This window comes from Carica papaya, chromosome 7 (assembly GCF_054855325.1).
Source record: "Carica papaya isolate Zhongbai chromosome 7, ASM5485532v1, whole genome shotgun sequence".
NCBI classification, from domain to species: Eukaryota; Viridiplantae; Streptophyta; class Magnoliopsida; order Brassicales; family Caricaceae; genus Carica; species Carica papaya.
The window spans coordinates 27,319,671-27,342,101 of NC_142315.1; the positions used below are offsets into that span (position 1 = coordinate 27,319,671).

General features: G+C 35.3%; 1 protein-coding gene across 2 annotated transcripts in view; it reads right to left on the reverse strand.

Moving 5' to 3' along the window:
• Nucleotides 1-22,431, reverse strand: part of EMB3142 (nuclear pore complex protein (DUF3414)) — a 70,819-nt gene that overhangs the window by 18,822 nt on the left and 29,566 nt on the right. For both annotated transcript variants that reach the window (XM_088208239.1, XM_088208240.1), the window contains exons 15-19: nt 22,212-22,355; nt 8,546-8,676; nt 7,727-7,846; nt 7,336-7,459; nt 1,230-1,427 (exon numbers count right to left, since the gene is read on the reverse strand). In XM_088208239.1, coding sequence (XP_088064365.1) covers nt 1,230-1,427; nt 7,336-7,459; nt 7,727-7,846; nt 8,546-8,676; nt 22,212-22,355 — 717 coding nt within the window. The remainder of the gene's footprint in view (nt 1-1,229; nt 1,428-7,335; nt 7,460-7,726; nt 7,847-8,545; nt 8,677-22,211; nt 22,356-22,431) is intronic.

The window sequence follows — 22,431 nt, forward strand, 5'->3', positions numbered from 1 at the left end:
ATTTTGTCTTCATCATTGATTCTATTGAACAACAGCTCATCTGGTCTGGGCAGGAAGAAATAGTTTCAAAATAAAGCATGTGGAAATACTTGCACCATTTCTCAGTTCTTCATTGCTCTTAAGTTGTGGCTTTATCCTAATTTCAAACAGTTCCACTTCCTTTCCCACAAATGCTGCCAATAATTTCTTTCTACTCAATTTCTTTCTTGTTAGAGAAAGTTTAAAAAGAAAATTAAGCATGTTTATGCTAATTTTATTTGGCAATCTCCAACTTTAGTACCTAAGATGATGTTCAAGAGAGGGCGACAGATGGAATTAATTTGAAGATTTAGGAGGATCATTAATTGTTTGAAATAATTAAGTTGGATAAGCAATTACCCAAAACCCCAAAAAGCTTGAAACTAATAGGAAAGAGCATAAAACTAATAGAAGTGTAAGCAAAAGGAAGATTACGGGCTTTGTAGTTTTCACTGCTCGAAGGCAAGTAGTGGACAAAGGAAAGAGTGAGGAAATAATAGAAAAGGGTGAGGCAACTAGGTTGTGGAGAAACCAGCAAATCTATTTACTGGATATAAACTTGCTAAAATTGCTGACAGACTAGTTTAAGGGGCCATAAGATTCCCATTCTCGTGACAATCTTATCCAACAACGGGAATCATTTTATTCCATTCTATCACTTAATCTCATCTCCCTCTTTACCAAACAAGCATAAGAGGCAAATATTAGATGGAAATCACAAGAGATGCAAAGAAGTGCCTCAAATATATACATAAGTCTCCATTATTAGGCCTATATATTATTCTAAATGATACACCAAACATGATTGTCCTTGGTCCTTGTTTGACAAGAAAGATTTTAACACTAGATAGCATTTGATATTCAAAGAATACTTTTTGTCTCATCTTTAGTTCTACACATTAGTGCCTCAAAAATTTGTACTTCACCAGCCAACTGAAACATTCTGTTACATAGAAGAAATTTGAAGATGAAAAGAAGAATATGATATTCACTGATGCTAACCATACACATTGATCTCCCTTCCTGTCTAAATGCCTGAACCAACAACACATACAGCATACACCACAAGAGCTTGGCACATGCTATCATATGTGTTTTGGCAAGTTTCAACAAGATAGTCGAACAATTGTGTCCATAGTAAAGTATTCATAAAAAATTTAATGCAATCTTTTATGCATAAGTGATGCATACTAAGCAACCTAACTCATTACCTGATACAGAGGGCGCCAAAAATCAGAAAGAAGTAAATCTTTCTCAAAGACAAGGACAATAATTTCCAAAGAAAGTTGCACAGCTCTTTCTAAAAGTTGTCCATATGTTTGACTAGTTCGTTCAGTAATAACTGCATTGACCCCAGGCTGAAGAATGCTCATAATATTCCGGAAGATAGTTTTGCCACTCATGAAATCCTGCAAAAGAAAATGTCAAATATAATGCACTGCATTAATATGCAAAGGCCAAACTTTTCCATTTCCCGAACAGATAAGAAACAGCAGCAAATACATAAAGCAGCACCATGTAGCTCTTCAAATATAAAATTTAAACATTTAAAAGCATGCCACCACAGGAAAATTAATATGTACTTGGAATCAGATGACTAAGAAATGCACCAGCCAAGTTAAAAGACTTGGGGGCAAATTACAAGCTCACCCTTGACTAAGAAACCATGATTTGTTTCAACATTTCACTATGCTAGGTTTCTTGGTTAGCTATGATTTCTAACATTGTTACGTAAAACCACGTGCATTTTACAAAATCAAAATATTAGAAACCTCAAGTTCCTGTCATATTGGAAAGTTACAAAAAAACACAGAATGACTGTAAGAAAAATTAAACCACAATGGATAAAACTGTAATTTACTTCAAAACGATATATAACCTTCTGAATATTACTGCAAACGACTACAGACAAATCTTCAAGATAGTAGAATTTTACAAAAAGAAAACACAAAAAGACCACAATGGTGAAACTATAATTTGCTCAATGATTCATGAAGATACAACATATGAACTTTTTCTAAAGATTTCTTCTTAAGAAAAGTGAAAAAGACCTAGAAGAAGAGAAAGGACAAGGGACCCTAGTACAAGACCAACAAAAAGGAAAAATTTTGAAAAACAAGTACAGAAAGGCTAAGGGCCTCAATATAGAATAGCATCCCAAGCTCCTTTGCAATAAAGCATTAACATTGAATAGAAGCTCACACTTTTTTTAATAGAGAAGAAGTTTTATTATAATAAGAGAGAACAAAGAATTACAAATACAGAGAATAAGATCAAAATGATTACGACGGTTATAATGAAATAACGAAACACAAATGAAAACATACAGCTTGAGAATAATCATATTCTAAGTTTGATAAAGTTCTGAGATGGGTATATCAGGATATCTCCCATGCGTTTTGGCCCATAGGGTGGAGAAAAATGTAATCCAATCCCACTCTTAACAAATCCTGGGTTTCTTCCTTTCAAGCCAAATCAGCCATAAGCTTACAAATACCGCCCCTTCCTAGAGAGGGTGGAGAAAAATGTAACCCCATCCCACACTCATGACAAATCCTGGGTTCCTTCCTTTCAAGCCAAATCAGTTATAACCCTACAAATATCTCCCCTTGCCAGAGGGCTTTAACTCCCTCACATACATCCTCCCCATGAATACATGAGCCTAAAAATCCTCAAAAGTAAGAGGAACAACCCAAGGAAGACCGAACAGATAAATCAGTTTGGCCCACAAAATCCATGCAGTTTCACAATGTAGGAGCAGATGGGAATGCGTCTCTCCTGTTCAGCACATGACACATATATTTGGAGACAGTATGTGGTGAGAAGCTCAAACTTTTTCCAGCCACATTAAGGATGACTAGAGAAGAAAGCAGGAAAAGACATGACAAATCCATAATAAGAGTCAACCAAACAGAAAAATAACGAAAATAAAAAAATTTACGCATCTCTAGGGCCGACTATGAAGATAAAGAATTAAAAAAAAAATAGCTGGGTGGCGGCTGCAAAGAGCAGCAGCAGCTCCTAGAGCCAACTATGAAGTAAGGCTGGTGGTTGAGGTGGCCATTCCTGTGGTGGCCAACGAGAAGAGGGTGGTGGCCAACTATGAATGCGAGCTCCTTTTAGATTTTTTTTTTGTTTGGCAATGAAAGTTAAATTGGGTTTGTAAAAAAGTTAGGGAATTTCTCAACCTAAAGCTTTTGTATCATGTTAAAAATGATTTTTCTATTTATGTATATTTCATTAAGTATTAGAATACTATATATACAGATTTTCTAGAACGGAAAAGAAAATAGATAATTAACTGGTATCATTTTACCCTTAAAACTGATTTGTTTCTTCTAACACCGTGATTGTTTCCTCCCTAACATCCTAATTTACTTTCTCTTTAACATCGTAATTTACTTTCTCTTTAGTATCATGATCTCTTCTTCTTAACAAAGTTTATGTTTCCTCTTTCATTTAGAGACTCTATTGAGAAAATTTATATTGTAATACATGTGAATTTGCTAAACATAAATAAATAAGATAGCAATAAAAGAAGCGAGTTTTCCTTTTTCATTAATTCATAATGATATCTGGGAACCTATTCCTAATGTTGTATTTAAGATATTTTTTTGAGATAACAAATGTATTGTCTAAAATATTATCCTGTGAGAAATAGAAAAGTGTCATGATTATTGAAATGCAGGCTCTATAAATAAACCAAACATAGGAAATAATGCACTTGTCAAAAGGAAAAAAACTCATGGGATCCATATAAGTGTTCGCCATAAAATACGGGTAAGATGGAAAAATTGACAGATACAAAGCAAGATCAGTAGCCAAATGCTACATCAAAACTTATGAGATAGACGATCAATAGAATATTCATGTCAAGTACAAAAATAATTACAGTGCTAGTTTTGCTATCTCTGGTTGCCTACTTCAACTGGCAATTAAAACAATTTTACGTTAAAATGCATTCTTGGAAGGAAAGTAACACCAACACTTTACGGGCTCAAGCAATCACCTAGCGCGTGATTTGGTAGATTTGATAAAGTGATATTGCACATGGAGTACAAGCAGAGTCAAGGAGATCATACCATGTTTTTATCATGTACTCAAATTTACAGGGAGTCACTCATAGTATATGTCAATGACACTATGGTGACAAAGGATAATTTTTTTTTTTTTTTTTGAGATAAAAAGTGTAACTTATATTACTATAGGCATCAAGAGGTGCAAACCATGTACAATTATTTACAACTCAATTCTCAACATAAAACAACACTCTGAGAGCCTCAGGAAACATAGGAGGATGACCCAACAACAAAAATTCTAGAGTCTTAACCCATCTATTTTAAGAACATTAAAACCATTAACATCATCTATGCCATCAAACGTCCTTCTATTTCTTTCCTTCCACACAAACCATAAAAGTGTCAGCGGGATAAAATCAGCAGAAATACACTTGTCTCTTAGATATTCTCAAGCCCATAACTCTTCCTTAACAGAATAAGCCATCACCCAACTAATCCCAAGCGATTTATACACCATGGTCCACAACAAATACACCATGGGGCACCACAGTAACAAGTGCTTACAGCTCTCCTCCGCCTGCTTGCAGGTATTAGCATGCATTAACCATAACCAAGCCCCTCCTCCTTAGTTTATCAATTGTTAGAATGCACTCTCTGCTAGCCTCCCAAGCAAAAAAAAAGAAACCTCGTGTGGAACTTTCACCTTCCAAATTTGTTTATGTGAGAATGTACCAATATTTATATCATATTGAGAGAGCCCTTTGTACCAGGATTTTACCATGAAAGATCCATTTTTCACGAGTTTCCAACGAGGAGTATCATCATTGTTGCCAAGGGATGCAAGTGAGATAGCTCTCATCATCTACTCATACTCATTTAATTCCCAATCGTTCAAATTCCTTAACACCAACACCTGCCACACTCCATCGCCACCAGGCTTCCTCACAAAACAGTCATAGACCCTCACCCCCTTATTCTAGGCAATAGCATAAATCTGCAGAAATTGGTCTTTTAGCAAGTCGCCTTCTAGCCACTGGTCATCCCAAAAACTAATTTTGTTTCTCCTTCCCACGTTCCAGCATATATATCTTAGGAATCTCTCCTTACCATCCTTTATCTCTTTCGATAGGCTTTTCCTATGAGACCGCAAAGCCCCACGGGAGAGCCAACCTCTCTCCTCCACCCCAAATTTTGAGACAATGATTCTTCTCCATAAAGCATTCTCCTCATTCATGAAACGCCATAGTCATTTCCCCTGTAGAGCTGCATTCGTTTCAACCAGTGACCATATAGTGACAGAGTATGATGAAGAAGAAAAACTTAGGCTCAAGCGTTCTCTGACCAAGGAGTTTAAAATTAATGAATTAGGAAAACTAAGATACTTCCTGAGAATCGAAGTAGCACATTTAAGATCAGAGATCTTCATCTCACAATAAAAATACATAAATGATTTGTTGAAAAATACAAGTAAACTAGCATGTAAATTGGCTAGTACATTTATTGACTCCAATTATAAGTTGGGACAAGTGGAAGAGGATATCAAAATAGATAAAAGGATGTATAGATTCTAGTTAGGAGGTTAGTTTACCTATCATACACAAAACTTGACATAGCCTATTTAATGAGTGTGACAAGTCAGTTCATACATGATCCTAAAGAGGTACATTTACAAGTAGCCTATAGAGATTTACATTGTCTAAAGGGAAAAACAAAGAAAGGCCTAATATTTAAAAACGACTAACAAATTGATCCTTGAAGCTTACATTATGTAGAGTATGCAGGATTAAAGGTAGATAGAAGATCTACTACAAGTTATACCTTTCTAGAGGGTAATTTGGTCATTTAGAGGAGTAAAAAGCATAATGTAGATGTAAAATCTAGTGCGGAGTCAGAATTCCAAACAATGGTACGAGAGATCCTAAAAGATCTAAAAGTCAAGTGGAATAGCCCAATGTGTCTTTATTGTGACAAAAAATCAGTAAAGAGAATTACTCATAATCCTGTACAGCATGGAGAATATATGTCATTGCCCAGTCAAAGCACATGTTTATTGAAGATGCATACATAGATACTAATGGCAATAGAGAATGGATAGTGAATGTGAACAGGAACCTAAATGACTGGGGAGTTGAAGAGTAAGAAGCTATGCTTTTGCTCCTTTCCACAATGCATGTGAATAAGGATAGGGACCAGATTGAGTGAAAACTTAAATAGAATGGGAAATTCACTATCAAGTCCTATTATAAATATCTAATGGACAGAGAACAAATGGGATTCCTAATTTTCTGGCTTATCATATTTGGAAAGTGAAGGCGCCTCCAAGGGTTACTTTTTTTACCTGGGAGGCGAGCCGTGAGTGCATATTGACAATTCATAAACTAATTAAAAGAGGCAAAATAATGGTAAATGGGTGCTACATACATAAGAAAGATGTTGAAGCATGTAATCACATTCTACTCTACTTTGGTGTCTAGTGGCCTATGAATTATGGACAATGGTTTATGGTCTATTACAGATCAAATGGGTTATGGCAGGGTCTATGAAAGACGAACTATGAGCTTGGAAATGATTACGCACAAAAAGACAATTTGTAAATTTTATTCCACTTACTATATTTTGGGTTTTACGGAAAGAAAGAAATAGTAAGGTTTTATAGGGTAATGAAGCTGAGATATCTAAGATCAGGGATAGATTGTTACATTTTTTTGGATCCTACATTTTAGGGCATGATATTTTTTTGATAAAGGATTTTGGAAAAGTTATTAATATTTTTACACAATTATAAATTTTTTATGTACGAGTGCTACTACTGTGGTACCTTGTAAATATCATTCTTTATATTTTTTATTTATAAAAAAATAATCATGTACAACATAACAGAACAAAACACATTGAACTTGATATGCATTTATCAATGAGAAGCTAGATAGTGCCTCATATGTATTCGCTATGTGCACACCAAGTTACAACTTGTAGATGTGTTGATAAATACTTGAGTAACCCAGCATTTCAAACTATCATTACAAACATGGAGATGAATAAAATCTATTCGCCAGTTTGAGGAGAAGTGCTAATAATATATTTTATGTATAAATAGAGCTAAATTAGGTTAAAGGATTTTCAAGTAAAATAAGTTCTTTATAATTAATTGTAACTTTCCTTTTTCTTACCCCTAGAATTTGTATATATAAGAACTTATTGTTCAATGAGAATACAATACAATTAGTCCTGACAACAGTGAAACTTCAATTGTCACAGTATAGGGAAAAAAGCATAATCAACAACAATAAACACATACCTTCAGCAACTCTATGAGAGGCAGCTGCATTTGAAGTGGAGAAGGCTGTGATATTGATGAAATCTGTATCTGGTCCATAACACTATCAATGTCCTCATCTTGAATGTTGTACATGCTTAGAATCCTTTTTCAAAGAAAAATATGATAAGTTACAAACAAGGTACCGAGGTCATATATGCCAATCAAATGCACATTCAATGATTGAAAGCCATCAACTGGCAGTCAGATAAGTGTTGTTCACTGAGTAAGGAATGAGGAGGAAGCAGTTGTTATTATATGAAACAGATTTTCCTTCTTTTTTGTTTGGGATTGGGGGGGAGAACAACAAGAAGTGACTATTTTGTAACAGAAAAAGGTTTTCAAAAAAAAAAAAATCATTTGATACACTCACATGTGAAAATGCTGAAGACAAGCAACAACCAATTGCCATTTCTCACAAGGATCTGCATATGCTCTTTGAGGGAATGGCCCAAACACATGATCACAAATGAATCTAAAAATGCCAATAAATCTGCAAAGAAGATATCCCATGTCAGACCAAGAACGCAAGGAAAAAAAAAACTAAGCCTCTTAGGAACATCAGTGGCAAAATAACACCTTTGGTAGCACATATTTAAGAAGGGAAAAAAAACAAAGAAGGAAAAAGAAATGACGTAATTTGCAGATGTTTTATGTGGCTATGTAGTCTGCAGGTGCTGTTTTATGTGACTGTTGTATAATTTTTTTTAAGTGGTTGTTACGTATTCAGTGCCGTCATTGTGCACGTGTCTATGTTTAGTAGAAGAAATTAGGGAGAAAAACAGAGGGCAGTTGGTTGACTTTAGAAGTAACGGCCAGAATTAACTGCCTCTCATGTGTTGGATTTCGTGTGTACTAAGTAGGATATTTAAGCGGGTATTTATGTAATAGTCTGGCAGGATAGCAGGAGAAAAATAGGGAGAAAATGCAGCAGTAATTGCTCTGGGAATAACCACCAGAACAACTGCTCCTCATCCCTCTTGTATAAAAATTGCTTGCTGTCTCAGAAATAAATATGCAGAAAAATTTATCTAAACAAAGTTTCTTGGGCACTCTAACTCCAGGAGATTGTTGAGTTCTCTCTTAACGAGTAGATACTATTAACAAAATCTCATAACGAGATCCATAAATCGGGACCATAAAAATCTCAGGAGAAAAGGAAAAAAAAATCAAAGAGAACAAAGATTGTTACCTACGCCCCCTGTCGCTTACATCTTTTTCTTCCATAATAAGAGCATTTATAAGGTTAAGGAATGATATTGTTGAAGGATATTGTTCTCTCCTTGCTTCTATTTCATTCAATTCAAATTGCATGTCGTAAACCTGTATGCCGAAGGTCGAATTAGTCACTCAAACTTATATGACAAAAAAGATACTTGTTTGCTGTGAAGTCCAGTCATCAAACAAGTGTTTCAAACTGGCAGCCAGAAGGCAAGAAACATGTTGCAAGAAATTTTTGCAAGCTCAAAAATATTCATTTGTACAAAATCATACTCCATCCACTAAATTAGCATCATTTTCCATGTTCCACTAATTTTACAATGAAATCAATTCACAGCATGATAGAACTAAAATCTATCATAATACTTAACTGGAATCCCCTCACAAAGAGGAAATATTTATTTTGTAAAACTTCATAGATGTACTCCTTTTTCAAACCAAATTTTGACTACTTCTAGTTATTAGCAGTGCCTTTTTTTTATAATAAGAAAAGGATTATTGATGACTAGAAAAAGATGAGATACAATATTGAGGATAAAACATCCTCTAAACAACCTCCATAAAAAGCAAAGCAAAATAAGAACGAAGAGAGAAATATAAAATCAGTGGAAAATTGCCTCTGCAATATATTTCAGCAATATCTCAAATAAAAACAGTTATGTTTTGGCTCACGAAGAAGCCAAAAAAACCATTCTACTCCAAAGAAACTGAGGGGGCATATAACAATCGTTAAAAAAACCATCATTCAAAATTGCCTAACACCCACAATTTGACAATTCAACAATAATAGCACCTCTCTAGAGGACCCTCATTTCCTTCCTCACCTCATCTCTGTTTCAGGGTTGATATAGAATGGATTAACTCTAAATTGCCTAAATAGATTAGAAATTATAACTTCATTAACTATTTATTTCAAAGAAAAACTATAACTTTATTAAATATAAAACTATTATATTATTCAGAAGTCTATTATAGTTCTGCACTTCTAGTATTTTATTTTTATTAGTACTTAGTTTTCTATTTGTATTAGCATTATTATTTCCTAATTCTATCAGTACTAATATTTCTCAGTCTAATCCAATCTAGTAAAGGTTGCTTAAAGAGTATCATAAATATTTTTACAATTTCACTTTTAGAACATACTTTCATTATTCAATAAAATACTTTTGAGTTTCTCAAATTTTTATATGTACAATATAAAAAACTGTTAATTATGATGCTTAAGACTCCATAAATGTGATCGACCTTAGGTGTGATGTTCAGATTTTTATCCTTAAATTTCTAAGTAGGCAAACTAACCCTAATTCATCATGCATCAAGAGGCTAACAAAGATGCCTAGATTAGGCTATAAGTACCAAAAAGCTTTATCCAGAACTTTCCAAGCCACATCGCAGCGAAGGAAGATGTGTCCATTGGGTTCATTTGACATATAACACATCAGACATATATCGGGGAAGAAAATAGGTTTTCTCCAGGAACTTGCAGCAAATTATTAGTGTTACATTTGTTCATTACAACCCTCCGAACAACAACCTTTACCTTATAGGAGATCTAAATCTCCCAAAATTTAAGTATTCAGAAATTCAATAAAGTTAAGAGAGTTGCCAAACTGAGGTTTAGGATGTGGGTAAAAAAGCCTTGCAAGTATAGCGACCCAATAGATCAAGAAGTCCAAGTTCTACTGTCAGCTTGGGATGAGTAAGCTAGGATTATGAGTAAGCTACTAGCAGCGACTATTGTTTCAAAGTTTTTGCTTAGAATTTAGAAGAACAACAGCTTTAAAGTTGATGAAATACCTTCAAAAAATGCAGTTAGAGTTGATCTTGAATATAAATCTCCATGCATCACAGAATATAAATCACAGCTAGACCTATAAAATCTACATAACAGCAGGATTCATGCATTAGTAGTGCTATATTTTAACCTTTTCTCAAGACCTTTTAATATCACATTATTTATTCATCTGAATTTCTTGATTCCAATGCAACCTAGTCCACAAATTCTCGACTAAAGAAATATAAGCTTGATTTAAGGAGTCATACGGTTATGAGTAAGAGTGGCAAGAAAATTTATGTCCCACCAAACCCAAACTGACCCGCTCAATATTATTTTAACCATAACCAAACTGAATCAGGTCTGGTTGGTTCTTTTTTTCTTAATCCTTATACCAGGACAGTTTCGGTTCGGGTTTGGAAGTGAAAAACTCATCCAAGCCTGACATATATAAAATATTATGCATTTTCAAATTTTCATTAAAAATTGATTATCTATTTAGTTAAAAACCCTAATTGCTAACCCGTTACATCACCCAACCTAACTTCTAACCCTAGCCACTCAACATCTTCCTTCTTCATCCTAGTCATTGTCACTGTCCACTGTTCGACCTCGACTGCATCTGCATTCCTAGATGCCGCCACCATTGTCCTTGCTACAATTGCTGCCTCCTACCATCGTTGTCTTCTTCGTAGAGAGGTATCACCATGAATTTTTTCTTTCTTCTTTTGCCATTGCATTAACTACGTACTAATGAAATGTCTTCTTCTTCACAATCTGTCTCTTCTTTTATTGTTTCTTTCTTTCATCCGCAAACTCACATGTATAATAAGTACATCCCCTAATGAAGATGTATTCAAAGTTTGGCCAGTTGCAAACTGCAGTTGCTTTAAATGGTAATGTAGTAAGCTTTTCTGGTCTCGAGAGCTGAAACCATTTATTGTCGGTTTGAACTAAGATAAGATTTAAGAGGTTGCTCATAAGGAAGTTTTGGAATTCTTGACGTGGTTATGGAATTGTTGATGTGGTTATGGCTTTTTGTGGTTGAACCTAGAGCTGAAGAAGGATGAGATCAGCAAGCAGAAAGCATGGTTGTCTTCTCTAGAAACTAGAGAGCACGTCATAGACTTGGCTCTTGGGGGCTTGACAATGGGTGTGGACACATCCACCAAACACCTAATTGGAAAATCCAACATCATCATTCGGAAAGAACAGTTCAAGCACGTACACCATCCATCGAATCGGAGAATCCAACACCAATGGGAATGGTCTCACCATGCAAGCAAACAAAGCTTTCTCTCAGTTAGCAGTATTGATTCAGCCTTCAAGTAGTCAACTGATTCTGTTACTATGGCTGCTGCTGCTAATTCGAGGACCCACTGCTCACTTTCTGTTGTGTCTCTGATCTGCCTATGTTGCCACCAGCCAAAATTTAACAGCAAAAGATAGAGAAGACTAAACAAGAACACAAAAGAGATAGTCTGCATCTAAATAGAGCAAAAGAGGTTCCTTTTTCCTAGAACCAGTCAGCAACTAGAGACGAGTGTTTTGATTAAATAATTGAAGTAGACAAGCACTTCAGCAAAGGAAAATTGGATTGTGGGCTAAATTGTACTCCACCGCTTCACAACTAACTAATGTTTTGACTAAATAATTATGTAATCTTATATTTCAAACAATTATTGTCCACACTGGGAATGAATAATATCTATTCATTAAATTAAGGTAGAGTATTAAGAAGTACAGATTAGGGTTTTATTAGGGTAAGCGTATATTAGTAATATACACTGGATCTTTATAATATTTGTAATTAATAGTGTTTCCTTTTATTGTCGCTATTACTTGTATATATAGGCTCCTAATATTCAATAATATACACGACAATCTATTCTTCCACACATCATAGAAGGGTTATTTTTTTTTCTTGTAAAATAAATCATAAAAAGGTTAATTAAATGGAGAAATTGAAAATGAGGGTAGACAGGTCACAAGGAATGAGGAATGGAGAAGGGAGACGATGGCCTTCTATAGGAATCTTTAGACCAAAGATGTGCACTGGAGACCTACCCTGGATGGCTTACCTTTTATAATTTTGAAGACCAAGATAGAACCTTTCTTGCAAAGAATTTTACCAAGGAGGAAATTTTTGAAGGTCTTGTTGAGCTGTAAGGGGACAAAACCATAGATCTAGATGGTTTCAACTTGACTTTCTTTCAGCACAAACGGGAAACTATTAAAGAAGACTTAATATTGCTCTTTAAGGAATTCCACAACATGAGTTCTTTAATTAAGAGTTTGAACTCCATTTACTTAGTCTTTGTATCAAAGATGGATAGACCCTCAAATACCAAGGATTTCAGACCTATTAGTTTGATGAGCAGAATCTGTAAGATCATCACGAACTACTTGTGAAGAGATATCTAAAGTGGTAGGAAAGGCGATTGTCAAAATGCCTTAGTTGGGGGTAGACAAGTTCCAGACACAACTCTTATCGCTAATAAGGTGATGAACAGTCTATTAAAAGGCAAGGAACAAGGGATCTAATGTAAGTTTGACATAGAAAAGGCCTACAATCATGTGGGTTGGAACTTTATATTTTACATACTAGACATATTAGGGTTGGAAATAATGATGAGATGGATTAAGAAGTGTATCACATTGTTGACATGAATATTTTGTTACCTAAATAATTGTGATATTTTTTCTTATATAGTTCTTACTATTAATTTTTTGTAATTATTTCAAATCCCTATAAGGAAAATTTCTTTATTCGTACTTATGAATTCTTGTATATATATATATATATATGAGTTATTTGTAACACTAGAAATACAACATAAATAAAGTAAATATTTTTCTCTAAATTTCAACATGATATAAGAGCAAAATAAGGGTATTTTGAGGTTTTAATTTTTAGGATTTCTTTCAAACCCTAGAATATTCTCAACACCCACCAAACGGAGTCTTAGTCTCATTGCCGGCCTGCTGCCCTTCCCCGGTGAGCGTCTCTGCCATACCTGATCCCCTTGCTCCGATCGCGCACGGTTATTTGCCCGGCCGCTGCTTCTCCTTCGGCTATCTCTCTTATTCGTGTAGGCCATCTCTCTCTGTTTTGCGCCCGACCCGACCCGCACAACATCTGGTTCTCCTTCGCTCTGCCGTGCATCGTAGACTCGGTTCATATTCCTCTAAGTCGCGCTCGATCTAACCCACACAGCTTTAGTTCGCGCATCACAGATTCAGTTGGCGCGGTTTCTCCATTCGCGCATCTTCTCAACACATCTGCCTTGGTTCGTGCACGGCTCTCCACGCAGTTTCTCCATTCGCGCACGGGTCATGTTTTCCGGCTTCGTCTTCCACGCGGCCGCGCGAGATTGTTATTCTATTCCGTCGTGCAACCTCATCTGGCTGAGCACCAATAGATCTGCTCGTTTTTTGGCCAGAATCTGGTCACGATTTGGCCTCCTGCAACGCACGCTTGCCTCTGTCTCCGGCTCTGGTTCTCCTGTCTTGCCGAAGAGATTTGTCTCCGGTGATCTCCTCCGGTCTCGCAACATTTTTGCTCTCCATTGGTGTTGGAGCATTTTTTTGCATCATTCGGATTTTTTTCTATCTCATTGAAATTAGTAGCTGGGTATTGTTCTTTTTCTATCGTTGTGTCAAAAATGGTAAACTCAAGTACTGCTCATCTCCCTGCTATATCCAATTCTGATACTTGGATTATAAACTCTAAAGTTAACAGACATATGACAAACTTTTTTAAAAATTTTCTTACCTATTTTTCACATACTCAACGGAAAAATGTCTGTGTCACTGATGGATCATACACTCTTGTATCTGAAACAAGTTTCATTAATTGTACTCCGACCATTCCACTGACTTTTGTACTTCATGTGCCTAATTTTTCAGACAGTCTCTTATCCATTAATGCTTTTATTAGAGATCTTAATTGTAAACTTAAAATTTTTTCTGACTATTTTGTCCTTCAAGATCTTCAAATAAGAAAAACGATTGGCACGGATAGACTACAAGATGGACTATATGTCTTGAATAGAAGTCAAAACGTCATTGGGAATCAAGTTGGCTTCAAAGATACGAATGTCAATAGGAAAATCCTACAGTTGCAGCGACGGTTAGGACATCCTTCTTCCTTTACTCTAGGAAAATTATATCCATATTTTTAAAAAAAAACTTTAATGGATTCTTTATTTTGTGATGTATGTGAGTTACCTAAACCTAGAAGAAGTTCATATCATGTGAGTAAGCATAGAAATCCTACTCCTTTTGTGACCATCCATTCTGATGTTTGGAGACCTACGCAGAATACATCTTTATCTGGCCATAAATGATTTGTTACTTTCATTTACTGTTATACTAGATTAATATGGATTTATCTGTTGAAAGCCAAAAGCGATGTGTTTCTATGTTGTCTATCATTTTATAAAATGGTATATACACAAGATACTCAAATTAAAATTCTAGAAACAGATAATAGTACAAAATATATGAATGGTGAATTCCGTGTCTACTTAGAGTCTAATGGGATAATTCATCAAACAAGTTGTGCTTACACCAATGAATAGAATGTAGTTGCTGAAAGAAAAAATAAACACATATTGAAGATAGTTCGGTCACTAACGTTCATCATGAATCTACCTAAAAAATATTAAGGAGATGCAGTTCTCTCAGCTGTCTATCTTATTAATAAAATGCATTTACGGGTTCATGATTTTAGAAGTTCTCTGCAAGTTTTACAAGATACAAATTCCTATATTGTTCCTTCTAAAGTGTTTCGATGTGTTTGTTTTATTCATGCTAAAGCCTAGAGCTCTCAAATGTGCATTTGTGGAATATTTTCCTACTTAAAAGGGTTACAAGTGTTATCATCCGCCATATAGGAAATTGTGACTACGGATGTTACTTTTAGAGAATTTGAAGCATACTTCAACTCCACCCCAACACCTCTTCAGTAGGAGAATGAAATGGAAGAGCTGATGCCCAATTTGGTCACACTTGACAGTCATATTCAAAGGGAGAATTTCATATCAGAAGATCCTATTCAAGAAGAAAATGTTAGACGACTAAATAAATCGAACTTGAAGAGATATTCAACGAGAAATAAGACAGAAAAAATCATCATGCAGTTTATCTCAAGTCAAAAATCTTCTTCAGTTCCAGAAGATACTAATGAGTCATCTTTACCTTGTGAATTATCTGATAAACTTATTACTCTTAAAAAAAGAATCAGAACTTGTACTTAACTCATTACTCTTAAAAAAGGAATCAGAACTTGTACTAAATATCATATATTTAACTTTATCTCCTATGACTCTCTATCTCCCTCCTATAGAGTTTTTATCTTATCTATTTTCTCTATGTCTATTACGCATGATTAGAGAGAAGCTCTATAAGATCCCAAATGGAAGGAAGCAATGATTGAAGATATGAAAGTATTGGTAAAAAATAAAACATGGGAGCTAGTTTCAACTCCACAAGAAAAAAGGATGATCGGTTATAAGTGGGTGTTCACTGTAAAACACAAAACAGATGAGTCGACTGAAAGATACAAAACTAAACTAGTGGCTAAAGGGTATACTCAAATCTATGGAATTGTATATCGAGAAACCTTTGCACCTGTCGCAAAAACGAACACAATCAGAATATTATTATCCTGTGTTGCTAATTTTGATTGAAATTTACGTCAGTTTGATGTAAAAAATAATTTCCTCCATGGTTCTTAGAGAAAAATGTATACATGAAGATTCCACCTGAATTCGAAAATGAAAGAACACAAGAAAAGGCCTGCAAATTAAAGAAAGCCTTGTATGGATTAAAACAGTCTCCAAAAGCATGCTTTGAAAGGTTCAGAAAAGTTATGATCTCTTTCGGATATCAGCAAAACAATGTTGATCATACTCTGTTCATCAAGCATTGTGAGAGTAGAATCATTCTTCTCATTATTTATATAAATGATATTATAGTAACTGCATATGAAACAAAGGAGGTATCTCGATTAAAGGGACTTTTTGCTCGAGAATTTGAAATTAAGGATTTAGAAAAATTGCAATACTTCTTGGAAATTCAGATTGTCAGATCTAATAAAATAATCATCATTTCTCAAAAAAAATATATCGTAAACTTATTAAAAGAGACTAAAATGATGGGTTGCAAACCAGCAATCCCTTATTGAAAGTAATCACAAACTATAAGCTGGTAGTAGTGCATCAGTTGACATAGGAAGATATCAGAGATTGGCTGGAAGACTCATTTATCTCTCAGATACCATATCAAATATACCTTATGCAGTTAGTCTGGTCAATCAGTACATACATGATACTCATGAAACTCATTTACATGTCATCTTTTGAATATTACGATATCTGAAATCTACATCAGGAAAAAGTTTAGTCTTCCTCAAAAATTGTCACTTTATGATAGAAACATTTACAGATGCCGATTGGCCTATATTTCCAGATGATAGAAGGTTAACTACTGATTACTGCACATTCATTGATGCCAACTCGATTACATGGAAAAGCAAAAAGCAGAGTGTAGTTGTCCGTTTTAGTGCTGAAGCATAATATAGAACAATGACTCAAGGAGTATGTGAATTATTATGGTAGCAAAAACTAATGAATGAATTAAAACTATTTAAAAAATGGAGTCTATCATTGCTTTGTGACAATAAAGCAGTCATTAGTATTGCCCAAAATTCAGTTCAACATTGACCGGACGAAACATATTGAGATTGATCGTCACTTCACAAAAGATAAAATGATTGATGGCTCCTTATGCTTATATCATGTATCTTCTAACAATCAGGTAGCTAATATCTTCACTAATAGATTTTGCAACAAAACTCTTCAAAACTTGATATGCAAGTTGGCATGTATAATATCTTCGCACCAACTTAAAGGGGAGTGTTGACATAATATTTTGTTGCCTAAATAATTGTGATATCTTTTCCTAATCTCTTATTATTACTTTTTTATAATTATTTAGAATCCCTATTATAAGAAAAAAAAATTTATTTGTACTAAAGAATTTTTGTATATATATACATAAATTATTTGTAACACCAAAAATACAATGGAAATAAAGTAAATATTTTTTTTTTAAATTTCTACACATATTGCACACCTTTACAACCATGGTTAATGAGAAGAGTCCATCTAGTTTCTTCCAAGCTTTTAGAAATATCAAACAGGGAGACTCTTTGTCACTGTCGCTTTTCGTTGCGATGGTGGAGGCTTTGAATAAACTATTGTTGAGAGCAAATGAGGTCGATTTCTTCAAAGATCTTAAAAACGGAACAGGTGTTAGGAAAGTGGAGATTACCTATATGTTCTTTGTCAATGATACTTTTTTTTTTCTTTGAGCCAAATAACAATGTCTTGCAGAATGTGAGCCGTGTTTCTCTTTACTTTGGAGTTGTATCAGGCCTCAGGATTAATTTGGCAAAGTCTAACTCAGCGATGGATGGGATAATAAAGGGCCTTCCTGAATGGCAAATATTTTGGGATATAAGAAGGTTAATCTTCCTATGAAGTACTTACAAATGTTGTTAAAGCCAAATTTAAGGAGTTGAACTTAGATCCTGTTGTGAGAATAATAAGGTCAAGATTGGCTAGGTGGAAAAAGGAGCTTCTTCCTAAAGGAGGAAGGTCAACTCCTGTCAAAAGAACTTCAACAAACATCCCCATCTCCTTAATATTATTAAACATTATACCATCCAGAATGGCTAATAAATTTGAGGGGACACATTATAGTTTCCTTTAGGGTGACAGTGCCGAGAAGAGAAAATATCACCTAATGGCTTGGGAAATAGTGAAACAGACCGATTCAGTGGCATGGCATGGTTTGAGATCACCACTGAGGTTTAATAGAGCTCTTAATGGTTAATGGCCATGGAGGTTTATAGGGGAACAAGTGAGTCCTTGGAGGAGGGTTATTGAGGCGAGGTATGGGTTGTAAGATACAGTTAGGTTTTTTGAACTCCTAAAAAAGCCCTGTATGGGGTGGCCTTGTTGAAGAAAAATTTGTTTTGGGTGAAGCAATTTCCAAGACTATGTTAAATGGAAGGTGGGGTAGAGGGAGAGGATGAGATTATAGAAGAACAAGAAGGCAGAGAACTTTAGCCCAACAGTATCCTAGCATCATTGTTATTACTCGTCATAAGGATATTATCATTTAAGAGTCTTTGGCTAGTATTCTAGATTGTGAAGGTTTATGGACTTGATCAGGAACTTGAAAAGTCGAGAAATTTCGGATTACGTAAAGCTATTGGAGTCCATCTCTTGATCAAGGTGGATGGCTCGAAAGTAGATACACCTATTTAGAAGTTGAATTCTTCTGATATTTGCATGGTAAGATCATACTACATGCAACACTTGAGCAACAGTAGATGGGAGAGGAAGGATTTCCTAGCTCGTCTTATTTCGAAGGTCAATGTGACTTCAAGGATGGCTTTCTTCTCTTTGAAACGGCTAGGCAATGCATTCTACCATTGCATTAGTTAATTTAAAGGGAGAACATTCTTGTGGAGGGATCTACTTATCCAAAAGGGATACAAAATTCTTTCATATTATTTATGGTGCCCCTCTTCGTTTTGGCTTTGGAGTTTAGCATTTGGCTTGTTGGGTTTGGATTGGTTCGCTGCTAGTTCGGTTAAGGAAGAGTTTTGAGCTTGGAATGGAATCTATGGGGATAAGAGGCTGGGAGTTATTCCCATGACTACCTTTTGAATCACTTGGAACAAAAAAAAATGGACTTTTTTAAGGGTATAAAATTAAATTTTGACAAGCTCAAGGACTGTCGGTTTCAGATCCTAAATTTTTTTATTAAAGGCCATGTATTTTTTTTTAAGATAAAACGTGTAAAGTGTGTATTAACAAGGTACCAAAATGGGATACTAACCCATGTACAAAAGTTTACAATGTGATTAGAATATCAATGACATTTTCAAAATTCTCATATCTACTAATGTCATGATCTAACAAGTTGGTCCCAAAATAATGTTTATACAATCCAACTTCTTTATCTTCAAAAGTCTTAGCATTCATCTCTTTTCAAAAAACCCAAAAAATGGTCAATGAAATCAGATTGGCAACATTTCTTTTGACACTTAACCTTCCCAAGCCCAAATTTGCCCACAGACAGATGCAGCCATTACCCAATCAATCCCCAATAACCCATAGATCATGCACCACAAACCGTATGCAGTAGGATATCATAGAAGTAAGTGACTGCATGGACGAATTCATACAAAGATAGCATCTGTTAACAATAATCTGCCCCTAGCTCTTAATTTGTCAAGGGTAAGGATACTCTCCCTGCAAGCTTCCCAAGCAAAAAAAACTACTCTCGGAGGCACCTTAGTTTTCCAAATCTGCTTTATCCGAAAGTTTTGAAGATCACCATAAGCCCCACCACTCAGATACCTGTAATAAGACCCAAGAGTGAACTCACCCCTCTTTTCCAGCTTCAAAACAACCTGATCCGAGTTAGATTTCACTTCCTGTGCGTCCAAGATCTGTAGTAGCTCTTCATATTCATTAACTTCCCAATCATTTAGGTTTCTAGACACATTTATCGACCATTCAACACATTTGTTATAAATCTGGTATGCTTCTTGAACCACCAACTACTTAAATTGTGCAATTTCATAAATCATTGGGAATCTATTCCTCAGGCATTCCTCACCAATCCAATTGTCAAGCCAAAATCTTATTTTATTACCTTTTCCAAGTCTAGATTAATACATTGCAGAAATCAAGACCACTGCATCATGATTTTCTTCCATAACCCTCGGCCGTGAGGTCTAGTGGATCTATCCCCACTTCTGCCTGCACTCTGATCACCCCATCTAACAGCCACAATTTTCCTCCACATTTTGGTTTGCTCATTTAAGAATTTCTATAGCCATTTGCCTTGAAGGGTTACTTATATATTAACTAAAGATATGATCCCCAAACTGCCTTTATTGAGTGATCTTTTGATATTCTCTCATGTCACCAAGTGATATTTCCGGTTCTCTTCCTCATTTCCCCAAAGAAATCTACATTGTATAGCTTTCAGTTTCTTGGCAATTTGTATTGGAAGCGTGAGAGTAGAGATATAGTATATAGGAAGGTTTGTCAATGTACTTTTAATTAAAGTAAATCTCCCACCCTTTGACAAGAAGTTCATCTTCCAACCACGAGTTTAAACAATTCAATAACTGGTTCCCAAGTGATCTTATCTTTATATATAACACCCAAAGGAACGCCAAGATATTTCATGGGAAAACTCACTGATTTACACCCCAGAACCTTAGCAAAGTCACTGACATCACCATTACCCCCAATCCTGCCAAGTTCAGATTTATTCGGATTTATTCTAAACCCAGAAACCACCTGAATGCACAGAAGAACACACTGCTAGGTGCAGTAAATTTCTAATATTTGGATGATAAAAAAATAAGGGTATCATCTGCAAAGAAAATGTGTGAGACCTCAATAGCATTGTTCCTACTACCAACCGATACACCCCTTAACAGATTCATCTCTTTAGCCCTACTTAATAAACCATTTAGAGCCTCCATAGTGATAATGAATAGTAAAAGGGGCAGAGGATCGTCCTGCCTTAAATCCCTGGAGGCAGTAAAAAATTCAGAAGGCCCACCATTGACAAGGACAGCAAAAGAAGTTGTAGATATGCAGTACTTCATCCATCCTCTCTATTTTGTACCAAAATCTAATCTCCGTACCATATAATCAACGAAACCCCAACTAACGTGATCATAAGCCTTCTCCATGTCAAGCTTGCAAAACAACCCATCCTTCTTACCCACAAACAAATCATCATCCACCTCGTTAGCTGCTATCACAGCCTCCAAAATTTGCCTCCATTCCACAAAAGCATACTGGCAATCCCCAATCACCTCACCAAGCATCTTAGATAGTGTACTAGCCAATTGCTTAGTAATAAGTTTGTAGATACTGCCTACCAAACTTATTGGCCTAAAATCTTTAAACTCATTAGCACCTCTCTTTTTAGGAATAAGGACAAGAAAGGTAGAGTTTAGAGATTTCACAAACCTACCCGACTTGTGCAGTTATTGCTTACTAGGGACAATTTACAGGACCTAATTGATGTTTTGAATGATTTGTAACTACTTTATTATACAGGTTGTGTCTCGTTGGTGCTTGTGAATATAATTCATATTATTATCTTCAAGAAGAAAAGAGAAGGGTAAGAATTTTTCCAGAGAAATGTATGAGCAGGTTGGGGCAAGGCTGGGCAGTCTGAAAACATACTAATTTTTTGAATCTGTCCTGGATCCGTAGCGGTTCCAATTATTTATTATATGTTCGGATCGGATTTGGGTTTTACGACTCCTGTCCTGAACCCAACCCGCTACCACATTAGATATATGGATGGGGAGGGTGCCTAGGCATTCAAGACATCAGCTATATTTCAAAGAAAGAAGTAAACTATGTTTCAACCTAATATAGGTGTTAAATAGAAGATTAGGGACAGAAGCATGCATGCTTTAGTGAGTACAGTCAAAGAGCCATCATGACAGGGAATCATCAAATGCAAGTCCAAAGTGGTGATGTAAAGACAGAAAAATGAAAGCCCAGTTACAGAATGTGGAAACAAAATCCTCCATAGCACTCCTAAAATGAAGCAACAAATAAGATATAGAATAATGCACAATAATTTAATTTATGCAGACGACGACTTCATTCGTAGAGAAAGAGAAAAAAAAAGGAAAAAAAAAAAGTAAATAAGTAAGAGGGATTAAGCGCAACGATTATCATCATCCAACACCTTTCAGTGAGTTTCATCTAGCAAAACAAATAACACCTAAAAGGCTAACCTGTGCAGTTAATGGCTGTCCACTAGCCCCAAGATGAGATCCAACTACTACTGGTAGGTCATACTGTTCAAGATAACTCCAAATTTTGTCCTTCAGTTCAGGAGATACTTGAACAAATTTAGCTATTGCATTCCGCAAAGCACCCTATAAAAATTGTAAAAACAAGATGAATAAAAACTATTCTACATTAGCTCTTAATCTTCAATAGAGTCCATTATCA